Source organism: Pseudonaja textilis, chromosome 13 (genome assembly GCF_049901715.1).
Source record: "Pseudonaja textilis isolate UNSWEBS1 chromosome 13, rPseTex1.2, whole genome shotgun sequence".
In the NCBI taxonomy this organism is placed as follows: Eukaryota; Metazoa; Chordata; class Lepidosauria; order Squamata; family Elapidae; genus Pseudonaja; species Pseudonaja textilis.
This window is the reverse complement of record NC_142002.1, coordinates 13,724,193-13,738,241: the sequence shown is the minus strand read 5'-3', so window position 1 is coordinate 13,738,241 and position 14,049 is coordinate 13,724,193. Positions and strand designations below refer to the sequence as shown.

The 14,049-nt window shown below is 39.6% G+C and overlaps 1 protein-coding gene across 2 annotated transcripts in view; it reads right to left on the bottom strand.

Annotated features, from left to right (window-relative positions):
• Window positions 1–14,049, bottom strand: part of FBN1 (fibrillin 1) — a 179,886-nt gene that overhangs the window by 35,706 nt on the left and 130,131 nt on the right. For both annotated transcript variants that reach the window (XM_026709584.2, XM_087941425.1), the window contains exons 34-44: window positions 13,372–13,494; window positions 12,467–12,592; window positions 10,461–10,583; window positions 9,731–9,853; window positions 9,251–9,415; window positions 7,654–7,722; window positions 7,410–7,535; window positions 5,879–6,001; window positions 2,640–2,798; window positions 2,107–2,178; window positions 273–398 (exon numbers count right to left, since the gene is read on the bottom strand). In XM_026709584.2, coding sequence (XP_026565369.1) covers window positions 273–398; window positions 2,107–2,178; window positions 2,640–2,798; window positions 5,879–6,001; window positions 7,410–7,535; window positions 7,654–7,722; window positions 9,251–9,415; window positions 9,731–9,853; window positions 10,461–10,583; window positions 12,467–12,592; window positions 13,372–13,494 — 1,335 coding nt within the window. The remainder of the gene's footprint in view (window positions 1–272; window positions 399–2,106; window positions 2,179–2,639; window positions 2,799–5,878; window positions 6,002–7,409; window positions 7,536–7,653; window positions 7,723–9,250; window positions 9,416–9,730; window positions 9,854–10,460; window positions 10,584–12,466; window positions 12,593–13,371; window positions 13,495–14,049) is intronic.

Here is a 14,049-nt window from a genome sequence, read left to right as displayed (position 1 = left end):
AACCACTTAGAGAGGGCCATAAAACACTTTGAAGCAGTATATAAATCTAAATGCTATTGCTATTACTTAGCAACCAAACTTCCAGCCCCAATTTAGGTCGTAAGAGGAGGACTACTAGTACTTACGGATAAATGAGGCGCTACAGCACAAATATGCAGATTCCAAAATCGAGCTGATTAAGGAGGCTCTCTGAGAATCCCACCTTCTTGGCTGCAGGCCGCGCCACTTCCATCTCTACCTACCGCAGGCGATTCTGAACGGAAGCTCCTTACCTTCACAGATCAGTAACTTTTCATTGTAAAAGAAGCCACCCGAACATTCGCATCGGAAACTGCCAATCAGGTTTATGCAAATCCCATTCTCACATATCCCAGGGATCTCACGGCACTCATCAATATCTGCATAAAGAGACAACAGAGGTGCCAACGTTTAAAACAACACTTCTCCCTAATTAAGCCCCAAATGCAGGGGTGGGATTCAACCGATTTGCACCAGGGGGCGGTGCAGGAGGCCAAGTGCATACCCCTGGCCACGCCCACCCTGGCCACGCCCACCCAGCCGGTCATTAGGACAGAGAACCGGTTGTTAAATTATTTGAATCCCACCACTGCCCAAAAATGATCCTTTAGAAAGAAAAAAGACCTATCTCTCAAAATATCTCCCTTAAGCATTACTACAATTCTGTCTCCTCTATCACTGGTTTGTTCCCTATTTGAATAATAATGATAGACCTCATTACCTTATATAAGGTAATGAGGTATATGAACATAACATCAAAATATGATCATATTGTCATAAGTTTATATAATTGGCTAAATGAAAATAAGATGGAAAATATAATTTGTGTAAAAGTGATGAAGTTAGACGGAAGGGGGTGCATGAAATATATATATATTTTTTCTGAGGTTTTCGTGGGTATTTGTATGTGGATCTTTGGTTATTCGGGTTTTCTCCCACATAAAATTGGAAGTATCTAGCCTAGATACTTCCAATTTTATGCGGGAGAAAACCCGAATAACCAAAGATCCAGATAGATAGATAGATAGATAGATAGATAGATAGACAGATAGATAGATAGACAGATATAGATATAGATAGATATAGATATAGATATAGATATATAGATATATAAAACAGTGGCAAAGTAGTATTAAAAAAGGGATAAAATATTGGATAATATAAATTAAGATGAATTAGTGAATAACTAATGAAATTATATGATTTGATAAAATTTACAAACTTGATGAATATAAGAACATATGACTAATGAATATAGAGAATGATTAAGAATAAAGAGATTGATATAAAGTAATGTATGGGAATATAAAAAGGGAAATTGGTAATGTAGATAATGATGTGAAGTTAGACAAAAAGGCTGTATCTACGATTATGGTCATGTTTGATTTAAAATGTAAAATGCCTGGAACCGCACTGTTCACTTAAAGATGTATTTAAAGACATAAAAATAAAAAACTACTTGCCAAACAGAATAAGAATAATAATAATTTAATTTAAAAAAAAAAAAAGACAGAAGGGAATTCTAAGAATACCGTTGGCTTCGTTCCCACGAATTCCTCGGGTTTTCCCATTAGGGTTGAGATTCCTGAACCGTTTCCCCACTTATACTGTGTGAAAAATATTATCTGTCTCAATCTTCTCCTCCCCCCACCCGCCTTTCTGTCAAAGGGCACACAAACAAAATGCCTTCCCACCCTCGCCTCCAACACAATGTCCTCAGGAACCGATGGTGAAAGGTTAGATAAAAATCTTAGGGTTTAAAAAGAAAAAAAAAACGCCTAGCTTTTCCCCCCCACCTGCCTTGACCCAGAATGGATTGGTAGCCGTTCGAGAACCTTTCCACCGATGCTGGGTCGAAGTTGTTGATAACATCCTCCAGTCTTTCTACTGTCTGTAATCCCAAGCCAGGGGGGATTATAAAATGCCAGCGAGGAGAGGACCCCACCTCCCCAAGGAGAACGGGTAGACTGGCACTGGCTGGGTCCTACTGTGTTGTTTAGTCTTGAGAACTTCCCGAGAAAAGGACAAAATTATATATCCCTTCCCCTCACGAGGATTAAAAATAAATCTGTTTAGAACGTAGCTCACCAACGGGCAGTCCTGTAAAGATGTCTATAAAGAAACCAGGCCTTTGACTTCCACAGAGAACTGAAAACTCATCTAAAATGATAAAAAAAAAAAGAGGAAGAACTCCATATTAAAAAAAATAATAATCCACTGAAACAACAACGCTTCTTTTCCAGCCAACTCTTATAGCAACTGTTTAATTTGCATCTATTTATGTTTATATAATAAAATCATTATTAGATAGCTGCTCTGCAATATCTTTTTTAAGAGAGCAATATAGCTATTGGCAATGGGGTAGTTTAGGTTCTCGGTGATGGGTCCAAGATCACCAAATTGGATAGAGACAACAACTCTTTCATGACATTGAACAATTCAAGTGGCACTAACAGTTGTTTATATACCCGTTTTAGCTATATGGTAAATAAATTACTACAGTGGACAGTGGTATATTGCTGGAAGAGCATAACAGCTACATACTCTCTCTCTCCCTCTCTCTCTCTCTCTCTCCCCCTCCCTCCCTCCCTCCCTCCCTCCCCTTTAATGCCAGTACCAACCAGTGCTTGGGATGGGGCATTGTTCACACGGTCTGTTCCAGGCTCGTCCAATATTGTAAGAACAGCAGCACATTTTTTTGGTCATGTTAAAAAGCAGTTCTCCATCGCAAGTTTGATTGTCAGCATTGTAGTTTCTGTAGCAGAGGCTTCTCCTCATATCTGCAACAAGGGAGAAGAAGCATATTAGTGGTCCATCATCTTCATCATCCTCATCCTCAATCATCATCACAAAGCCTCTTATCATCCTTCCTTCCTATGTCCATCCATTCATCCATCCCTTTTCTCCTTCCTTCCTATGTCCATCCATCCACTCATCCATCCATCCATCCCTTTTCTCCTTTCCTTCCTTCCCTTCCTTCCTTCCTATGTCCATCCATCCATTCATTCATCCATCCATCCTTGCTCCTTCCTTCTTTCCCTTCCTTCCTATGTCCATCCATCCATACATTCATCCAACCCTTTTCCCCTTCCTTCCTTCCCTCCTTCCTTCTTTTCCTTCCTTCCTTCCTTCCTTTCCTTCCTTCCTTCCTTTCTATTTCCATCCATCCATCCATTCATTCATCCATCCATCCCTTTTCTCCTTCCTTCCTTCCTCCCACCCTCCCGGCCTCATGCTCTATTCCTTCCTTCCTTCCTTCCTTCCTTCCTTCCTTCCTTCCTTCCTGATGAAATGGGATCACATAACTATGGGACATGGCAACCGACATAAATATGAGTCAGCTGCCAAGCATCCAAATGGAAATCACGTGACCATGGAGGATGCTGCAATGGTCATAAGTGTAAAAAATGGTGCTAAGTCATTTTTTTCAGTGCCGTTGTAACTTTGTCACTAAATGAACTGTTTTAAGTTGAGGACTACCTGTATTGGGATACAGTCTGCTGAGAAGGTCTTTTATGCAACCTCTCCCACCCACCCCTGCACCACCATGCAAACAAATGCACAGAACCCACACAGAGTAATGTTCTTCCATAATTGCAACTGCCTTAATTTCAGTACGTTATATGCAAAATTAATTTTTAGGAACAGCAAAGGATGGCATTTGTACTCTAATTTTTTTTTCCAACACCAAGAATCTTGGTTAAGCCTTCCTTTAAAAGACAAAACATGCTAGCTTTATGAGTCAGTCCTTTCTTTGAAGCCACCTCTTCTCTTTTTTACTCATTTCCCTGTTTAAGGGAAGCTGTTGCAATCCACAACTGTCGGGCTGCAATTTTAACAACGACTGTAAAGTTACATCATCATCTATGGAAAAATGTGTTGCTTGCAGAACCATCCAAAATCCCACGAATGTCACCGGACTTCCTAATTATGAAATGTGGAACATGTTCTTCAAGGGGCCCCAAAACCTTGGCAGAAGAACACATGTGACTGTTCGTCAACCATTTCTTTAAAACCTTGCTCCATTTATGATTTCATATCCTTCTGGAAAAATGTTGGAAGAGGACGCCACATGGTTTTTGGCTTAGCTTTGCTTATACATGTTGAGTTCATTTCAGTTTGGAATTTCAAAAAAAATAGAAAGAAAAATTAAGCAGAAGGGTAAGACTGAAATAACATGCACTGAATAAGAAGGTAAATCCTGAAATAACAAAGTTGTTCACTACATTTTGCATCTTGGAGGAATTTGTTTTTACCTGATCTATGCACCACATCTTATTGATCGAATTGGGGGGACTTAACCCTTCCTGGAACTCAAAACATTATTCACTACACCCAACTGAACCACAAAAGATTGCTCAGTTCTACTTAAAACTACCAGATGATTCAGTTGATGCTACATTAATAACCATGATATAAGCTGGAAGAAGAGAGGACCCTTGTTTTGTTTTTAAATAGATACAGAAACAAGGTCCATTATTTGCAATTAAATTTCTCTAGTGGGAATTACAATTGACTGACCACCATTCATTTAGCAAAGTTTACAAGGGCCCTTCAAAAGATGGCTTAAAATGGTCCTCATACTTGTGACTCTGGCAGCATCCTGGGAGGTCACGTGATCGCCACTTGCGACCTTCCCAGTTGGCTTCCAACAAGCAAAGTCAATGGGGAAGTGGATTGGATTAAGGGACATCTGATTCACTTAACAATCATGGCAAAATTCTGGTCCCAATGACTACCTGTTCTACAGATCAGGTTGGAAGCGGTCTACTCCTTACTAGCATTGATGATGCTACCTAGTTTGGGTAATGAAATATCTGCAAGAAAACAAGCAAGCTCTAAGGACCTCTCAAACAGTCTACTGCTCTGCTCCATTGACTGTGTGTTGTGGTTAGCCAGCAGCAGGTGCGGGTGGCTGAGGAGAGTGAGGACCCAGATGAGGGGCCAGGACCATCAGGGAGTGGACTGCTGCCTTCAGAGATTGTGGGGGCTGGCAGCAGTGATGAGGAGGTTCCCGAGGAGCCTGTGCCAAGTGCGCATGAGCTCACGGCTGCTTGCAGGAAAGAGCAGCTGCAGCAGCATGGGTGACTCGGGAGTAAGGCTGCAAGGTAATGGCCCCTCCTTCAAGAAAATAAAAACTAGCTGTGAATTGGACGTTCTTTGCAGGAAGCAAACACATTTTGAAACTCGAGCCTCGTGGACATTGCAGTATCTTAGTTGGTATTTGAAGACTCTTGTGTTGTAAAATATTTTTAGGTAACCTTATCTGTTATTCTTGACAGCTTCGCACAGTTTTGGCGAGGCTTGTGCTCATCAAAGTTAATTAGTTTGCAGCAGCCCTTTAACCGGGGATTCGTAAGAATCATTAAAAGGTTTCTGTTCCCTTTGGTTCGTGTCTGTTTTATTCGAAAAGGGTTTGGGTGCTTCCTTGATACAAGGATTTTATATAAGATGAGATTTCCACAAATGTCGACTTTACAAAACATAGGAATTACCACGTTTGCATCTTTGTACATGCACAAACATGGCAGCCCGTGATTTGCATGTGCACAAAAATGGGCCCAAAGAAATTTTCAACATACAAGAGTCCTTATAATAAATCCTGGAGTCAATCTTTCAGTCATTCTCACTATTTGGGGGGGGTAAGTGGCTGGACTCCTAAGATAATATGATCTAAGCTACATTTAGGTTTTTTAAAAAAAAAACTACCCAACTTTCCCACCTCTCTCTGCTCCAAAAAAGTTAGGGAAGCAACATGATTTGTTTCAGAGGATTCCCCCCACCCCACCCCCTTTGATGGGATTAAATAAAAACAGTAAACAACTTTTTAATCTGGAAAAAGAAATGGAGGCAACCTTACCCATGCAATTATTTCCACCGTTGACTTGCAGATAATCCGGAGGACAAATACAGGTGAAATTTCCAATGGTGTTGTAACAGGTTCCAGGGCCACAAATACCAACTGTGGCACATTCATTAATATCTGCAAGGAAAATACAAAGCTAGTAGTTCAGACTGACAACAAGGAGGCGAGGGAGGGAGGGAGGAAAGAAGGAAGGAAGGAAGGAATAGAGCATGAGGGAGGGAGGGAGGAGAGAAGGAATGGATGGACATAGGAAGGAAGGAAGGAAGGAAGGAAGGAAGGAAGGAAGGAAGGAAGGAAGGAAGGAAGGAAGGAAGGAAGGAAGGAGAGAAGAGATGGATGGACAAAGGAAGGAAGGAAGGAAGGAAGGAAGGAAGGAAGGAAGGAAGGAAGGAAGGAAGGATGGTTCGTTGCAGCTGAAGACCGCCTGTTGTCCAAGTCCATGTGAGTTAACAATCATTTATTAAGGAGACAAAGAAATCGCCATATGCTTAAGAGATTTTTAATTATTTCATAGCTGAATCCAGTCCTATTGCTACAACTAAAATAGAGATTTGGATGTTGAAAATAAAATAACAGTATTTTTTGAACATACATTTTGTCACTGTTATTTAGTACCTACTGAAATCAAAGACTAGCTGGACTGGGATTTGTTCAGGATACTCAAGATTTCAAATACTGTTTAGAGCCGTGTTTCTCAACCTTGGCAACTTTAAGAAATATGGGCCAACTTCCAGAATTCCACAGTCAGCAACAGCGGTTTAGAGTGAGTCATATATGGGTAAAAAGGAGTAATAAATCTATATTCCCAACTCAATGGAATTAATAATCACATTCTCTACCCTTAAAGCATTTCTCAGGATTAACTGAAAGGTGATATTGTATTGAAGGAAACTATACTGTTAAGACCCTAAGTAAAGGAAGTGTAAAATCTATAACAGATGAAGAAAGCAAGGGAGTCTAGAAAAATGGGCAAAGATGCTTGAAAAGGTCAGTGGATATTTTACGCTAACTTTGAATTAACTAATATTAATTTTGCTTCTATAGTTCAGCATGCTTCTAATATATTTTGGAGAACTATTGTGTGCTTTGAAAGTGGCTCTTTCCCCTCCTTTACAGAGTGGCATGTAACTAAGTATGTGCTATGTGTTGATAGCTATACTTTTGTCAGAGAGAAACTGGCAAAACCAGAGGGAGGAGTCAAGCAGGGAATTAGTCTAGAATTCTTTGGTAAGCACAAAAAGGCAAGGTTTGAGCCTTCTTGAATGTCCCTGAATCTTATCTAGGCTGGTCCAGGTGCAAGCTGCCTGTCTGAGAAGATCCTTTGAAATAGGCATTGGGCAATAAAGTAGCAAAGTGAACTCTACACGTATGGACCTGGTTGTTCACACCTGACAACTTCCTAAGCGAGAGGGAGGAGTCAAACGTGTCATAAGTCTCGAGCCCCAAATGATTGCCAGGCATAATGTTGAAAGAGGCATTTAGCTAGAATCCTTAATACACAGCAACACATTGGTGATTTGCTTACCATCACATACTCGTGTCTCTTCATTCAAATAGTACCCAGATGGACACTGGCACTGAAAGCTACCAAATGAATTGATGCACTGTCCTCCTTGACAAAGTCCAGGGAGTTCTTGACACTCATCAATATCTGTTCAGATAAAATTAGACACAGCATTTGGTTAAAACATCAAACCAACAGAGCTTGGCTAAGAATAATCAGTGTAATAGTAGGATGCCTAGAGAAAGAGAACACAAGCAGGCCTTACCTTCCAAAATGACAGTAATGGGATTGGGTCGAAATCCTTCTCCTCCTGGACACAATAGCTTGTAATCAGCTGAAAGAGGAAACCAATATTATTAACCCGGCATTCTTGCTTTGCAAGAAAAGTTAGAGTCATCACAATATTTTTCTCCTTTCGGCATTCTTCTTCCAACCCCGAGTCCTTCAAATGGAAGATTCCCTGAATGAAAACAAGCATTACCCCCATTTAACACATTCACTAGATATGCATGCATCCTCAATTCAATTCATTTCATGCCCCCAAATTAAATTCGCCATTCTCGTTCTTATTTTCAAATACATCTCTTGTTTTTTGTTTCAAAGTCAACAGATTGTCCTTCTAGGAGAGGCCGAGCTTGAAGGAGGGGTCAAACGTGTCATCAGTCTTGAGTCCCTTCGAGCTCACAAGATATACAGATACAGATAATCAGAAGGGACCTTCTGATTATAATAATCAGAATAATTGGAAGGGACTTTGTAGGTCATCTAGTCCAACCCCCCCACCCAAGCGGAAGACCCTACACCTTTTCTGACAAAGGGCAGTCCAATCTCTTCTTGAAAGCCTCCAGTGATGAAGCTCCCACAACTTCCAAAAGAAACTTCTGTTCCATTGGTTGATTGTTCTCACTATCAGAAAGTTTCTCCTTGTTTCCAGGTTAAATCTCTCCTTGTTCAGGTTCCATCCATTATTCCTTGTTTGGTCTACAGGAGCTTTAGAAAATAGCTTGACCGCTTCCTCCCCGTGGCAGCCCCTCAAATATTGGAAGACCTCTATCATGTCTCTCCTGGTCCTTCTCTTTACTAGACTAGCCAAGCCCAGTTCCTGCAACCGTTCGTTGTATGTTTTAGCCTCCAGTCCCCTAATCATCCTGGTTGCTCTTCTCTGCACTTTTTCTAGAGTCTTAACATCTTTTTTATAATGTGGTTAACAAAACTGGATGCAGTACTCTAGATGTGGTCCTACTAAGGCTTTATAGAGTGGTATTAGTACTTCCCTTGATCTTGACTGTATCCCTCTGTTAATGCAATTTAGGATTGCATTAGCTTTTTTGGCGGCAGCTGCACACTGCTGGCTCATATTTAGCTAGTTGTCCACTAAGAGTCCAAGATCCCTCTCCCAGTTCCTGCTATTGAGCCTGGTTTCACCTAGTCTATATATGTACTTTTGGTTTTTCTTGCCTAAGTGTAGAAGTTTACTTTTCTCTATATTGAATTTCATTTTATTAGATATGGCCCAGTGTTCTAGTCTGTCCAGATCCATCTGGATCTTGAGCCTAACTTCTTGGGTGTTAGCTATTCTTGCCAGCTTAGTATCATCTGCTAATTTGGTAAGTTCCAGTCTTCCTTGTATTCCATTGACTCTTATCTACGACCAATTTGCTTTGACCGTTAGTAATTCAGATTCTTGTAGACAGCCTTAGCATGCAATCAACCTGTAGTCATTTGAATAGCCTTGATTTATTGCGCCTGATAGTTCTCTTATAAATAAACTACCTCCCTGTAATCCTGGTTACATTCTCTTAGGAAACAAGCAGATTAAAGTGTGAGTCAGCTATGATTTTGCCCTTTTCCATCTCACTTACTTGAATTCACAGCTGGACACTGTTCACAAGGAATGCCCCAAGCTTTACCAAGGGAACAACAGCAAGAAGCCTTGGAAACACCAATGCCAATTTCGTTACTGCAAGCTGTATCACCATTATCTCCTCGAGGTTTAATTTCCAAGTAACAGTAGCCAGAGCGTGTATCTGAAGAAGGAAAGTAGCACGTGCTCAAACATCATCAATTCATAAAGATCCAGAATAAAAGAACAGTTCCCCTATAAGTCATGCATTGGGCATTGCTTTGACATTCCCGTTCATTCATTGCTCAATTCATCAGAGGCTTCTCAACTCCTGGCAAACTTTTTAAATTACCAATTGTCAGGTATATATTTTTATTTCAAGACCTGAACCGTGTAGTTGTTGCCTCTTCCCAAAACATTGCTATCGTTTACTTATTTGTTAACATGGTAGACCATGGATTCATCTAGATTTAGAGCAGCTTACTGCAACATTACTTACCCACACAGCCAACACGAGTGGGGTTCAGTTCAAAATCTGGGGGACATTCACAGGTGTAACTGCCTGGGATGTTGAGGCAAGTGCCACTGATACATGTTGTGGGATCTGCACATTCATTGATATCTGCACAGAGAAAAAAGGCAACATTAATCTATAAGTCAGCAAAGGACCCTACTGCTCATTTAACAAGGACACTAAGTTAGCCAAAGTCACATTCTAATCATAAGTGGAAATGTTCAATTTAACTACTTTATGGATATTACAGACTTTTAGAACAGCAAGCTTAATTTGATACCTGGTGAGTTTTACCTTCTTTGGATTTAAAAAAAAAAGTAAAGTAGGTAAAATAACATACAATTGGCAAAAAGCCATAAATAGATTTTAAGAAAGTTTTAAACATATCGGAGTTGGGTGGCTGTAAGAAATGTTTAAAAAATAAAATAATAACTAGGAAAACTTATTTGGGAAGTGGCTTCAAGTGCCCAAGAAACTTCTGGGCAATGCCCAGTTTGGCCAAATTAACTAACTAAATAACTAAAGTCCTACTAAGTTCCAAACTACCATTTTTAAGGTTTCTGAAATGTATTTAAATACAAGAGGGAAAAACAGTCAACTGAAGCTGCTCAGTTATTGTTCCTGAAATAGTGGAAACATGTTTTTGGTGGCTTATATCAGCAATGATTATACCAAAGTTAAGACAGTTACTAAATTGGCCAAACTATTAAGTTACCTGTGCAGTTCCCGCCACTTCTGTCCAATTCATATCCTGTCTCACACTGACACCGGAAGAGGCCAGGAAGATTGTGACATGTTCCAAAGACGCAGATGTTGGAAAGGGAGCACTCATCAATATCTGTAATGAGACAGTTGAGAAGAAATAGGAGACATTGACCGAAGGAAGAATGAAAAGCCACAGCATGAACATCTCTGGGATCATTCTCCTTTTATGAAAATGACAAAATTGACTGCATTGGTTCAACCTTTGTGCATGTGTGCAACGTCATAATACAGTGTTCCTCAACCCTCAGCAATTTTAAGAGGGGTGGACAATTTTAAGAGGCATTCTCCTTTTATGAAAAGGACAAAATTGGCTGCATTGGTTCAACCATTGAGCATATGTGTGCAACGTCATAACACATTGTTCCTCAACCCTTAGCAACTTTGAGAGGGGTGGGCTTCAACTTCCATTCTAGAAGTTGAAGTCAACTCCTCTTAAAGTTGCCAAGGTTGAGAAACACTGCCATAACTCATATGCAAGAGGCTGTGGGCTTTAGATCACCCCGATGCAACCCTACTTCTTTCGTTTTGCTCTCCTTGCTGGCTCTGAAACGAAGAATTAGATAGCCCCCCAAATTAAAAACGAAACCAGATGAATTCAAGATTTTCTTCTTCTTTGTTAGCTACATGTATAAATCTGTACAAATTCAATCACGGTGAAACTCAGCCCTCTCCTCCCTGGTGCCTCATTCCCTTTCTCCCATTGACCTTTGCCTCTAACAGACCCATGATTTTAATCTTCTTTAATTTTCTATGAGAAAAGGGTTTTTTCCCCCAAAGAATCAGAAGGAAATTAACTGATGATCTGTGGGAGTAGCAGGCAGTGTCTTTAGTCTTTCCAGCCGATGTCTCAACTTATTTCCTTTATTCAAGACATTGAGAATTAACAATTACATCTACATTTTCATAGACCCACCCAATACTCACTTTTTGATCATGACCAAATATTTTTTGTTCAGATACAAGTCGTAGCATACAAGCGCTCTTTACGGCCAACTGTTTATCTCAATATCATATAACATTTTTTCCTTCATGCTTTTATAAGAATTATGTCTTGATATACATGACATGCTATTATTCTTGGCAATAAAAATGCAAAATTAACATAACCGCTAAGATGAACGATGCCAAAAGGGATACTCAATTACAGCATCTCTATAACACTTTGCCCCCCTTTGTTTGCTCAAGGAAAAACCTCAGTTTTAGTATGGTTTTTAACCATATTTTAATCTGTGAAGTTTTAATGTTTTAATTTCTTTACTTGTTGTATAACTTCTAAGCTGCCCAAAGTCACATCGTAGGGTAGACGGGCAGCATAAAAACTTAATAAATTTTAAAAACCACAGCTTTACTTGGAACAGCTTACATCTTCTGAGAATATCTGTAACACCACTGAATATTCACATCTACCTATCCCAGGTCATTGAGAAGGACTCCATAAGTGGACCAAAATGTCAAATCTAACCTGGACAACTGGCTGACTGTGTGACAAACCAAAGTTGCCAATGATGTTGTTCACAATGGGATGGTCGCATCTACATTTTGGGAGGTTGAGAGTATGGCAAAGGAGTGGACTATGGGGGTTTAGCTACCTTTTGCTTTTCAACCTCTATTCCAGGGGTCTCAGCCTGGACCACTTTAAAACTTGTGAACTTCAACTCCCAGAATTCCTCAACCAGCATGGCTGGTTGAGGAATTCTGGGAATTGAAATCTACACATCTTAAAGTGGCTAAGGTTGGAGATCCCTACACTATTCTCCTTCTTGGCGATATTCCCTGGCAATATTTTCTAAGACGGGATGTCCCTTGTATGGATAGATGATAGGAAGGTAGAAAAGATAGATTGAAAATCAAAATCTCCTCTTCAAAGTCAAAATCTGGACTTCAAACCTTAAGAAGGCCAAGCAAGAGGGCTGTAGCCTAAGTGAGATTATTTAACTGCTTCATTTACTCAATTACCTTCACAAGCTTTTCCATCGATGCTTGGCAAAAATCCCATATCACACTCACAACGGTAACCTCCAGGAGCGTTTAGACACTGACCGTTTTCACAGAGGTTGACATTTTCAGAACATTCATCAATATCTGGAAAATGAAAAGAGTCACTTTAGTTGAAAATGCGTTCTATCTCTATGCAAACAACTAACTAGGGTTAAGAATGTCACATGAAACATATGGGTGTAGGAAGGATTGTTACATATAAAAATGTAAAACAACATCCAAAAACAAGTCAACATGTACCATAATATGGAATACTTTTATTTAAAAAAATATAGCATGTTTTGTGTGACTCTGAAAGTCAAAATAATTTGGAGCCGAAATTGGAAAACAAGATCTGTTACTATTATGCAAAATTTACATAAGTATATAACTCCAGCCATAAACATTTTGTTATCATTAATGTATTACATAAAGAAAACCAGAACTTGTTTAAAATTTGATGATATATTTTATCTGCTAGAAAAAAGCAAAAAGCTTTAGGATAACCCATGCTTTACGTGCTCAAACTCCTAGGTTCAATATCAGTTTTTCCAGGATTGAGTCTTGTTTGTTTTACTTTAATATTAATGGCAACAGCCTTTAGATTGTGCTTTACAGCACTCTCTGGGCAGTTTACAAATCAGCACATATTGCCCCCCAACAATTGGGGTCCTCATTTTATTGACTTCAGAAAGATGGAAGGTTTAGTCAACCTTGAGTCGGTCGGGATCCAACTTAGGGCTGTGAGCAGAATTTGCCTGCAATATTGCATTATAACCACTGCGCCCCCCAGGCAGGGCTTAGCATGTAATAGGAAAATATCCTGCCTGAAACCTGGGAAAACATGTTATCCATTCAAGCATCACCCTCCCCTAAAAGCTCACCTGTACAGGTAAACCCAGTCCCGGTATAGCCTTCTTTACATAAGCAACGATATGATCCCGCTGTGTTCTTGCAATCAGCATGTGGACTGCACTGGTGTGTGGCATTGGCACATTCATCCAGATCTAAAGAGGACAAAAATTTGCATTAATAAGAGAAACATCCCCAGTTATGTATGCAAAGGTGTTAATGTGTACACAAGATTAAAAAGAAATCTCCAGTAGCACTGGTAATCCTCAACTTACAACCACAATTGGGTTCCAGAATTTCTGTTGTTAAGTAAAGCAGTCTAACTCATAGTTTAAAAAATAATTAAAGAAGGAAACATAAATTAATGCACCAATCAGTCCATCACAAACAATGGTACAGAATGATATATAAATGTTATACTGAGTGTACCAAAAATTTAAACCCAAGGAGAAGCTAGTGGAAATAGATTCAATATAAATAAATGCAACTATGCTGTCTGCTACTTTGCAAACCATTATAAATAAAACTTGGGTTGAATTGCTTAGGTTCTCGAAAGGAAAGTAGAAATAATTGTAGATTACTTTAAAAGGATAAAATGATCATTTAAAAAACATTTGGGCAATGATACAAGAAACCTGAGGAGGGATGGCTTCCTTTTTCTACCGGTTTTCAAGAAAAAAGTTAGGTAAACATCTATAAAAGGCAACATC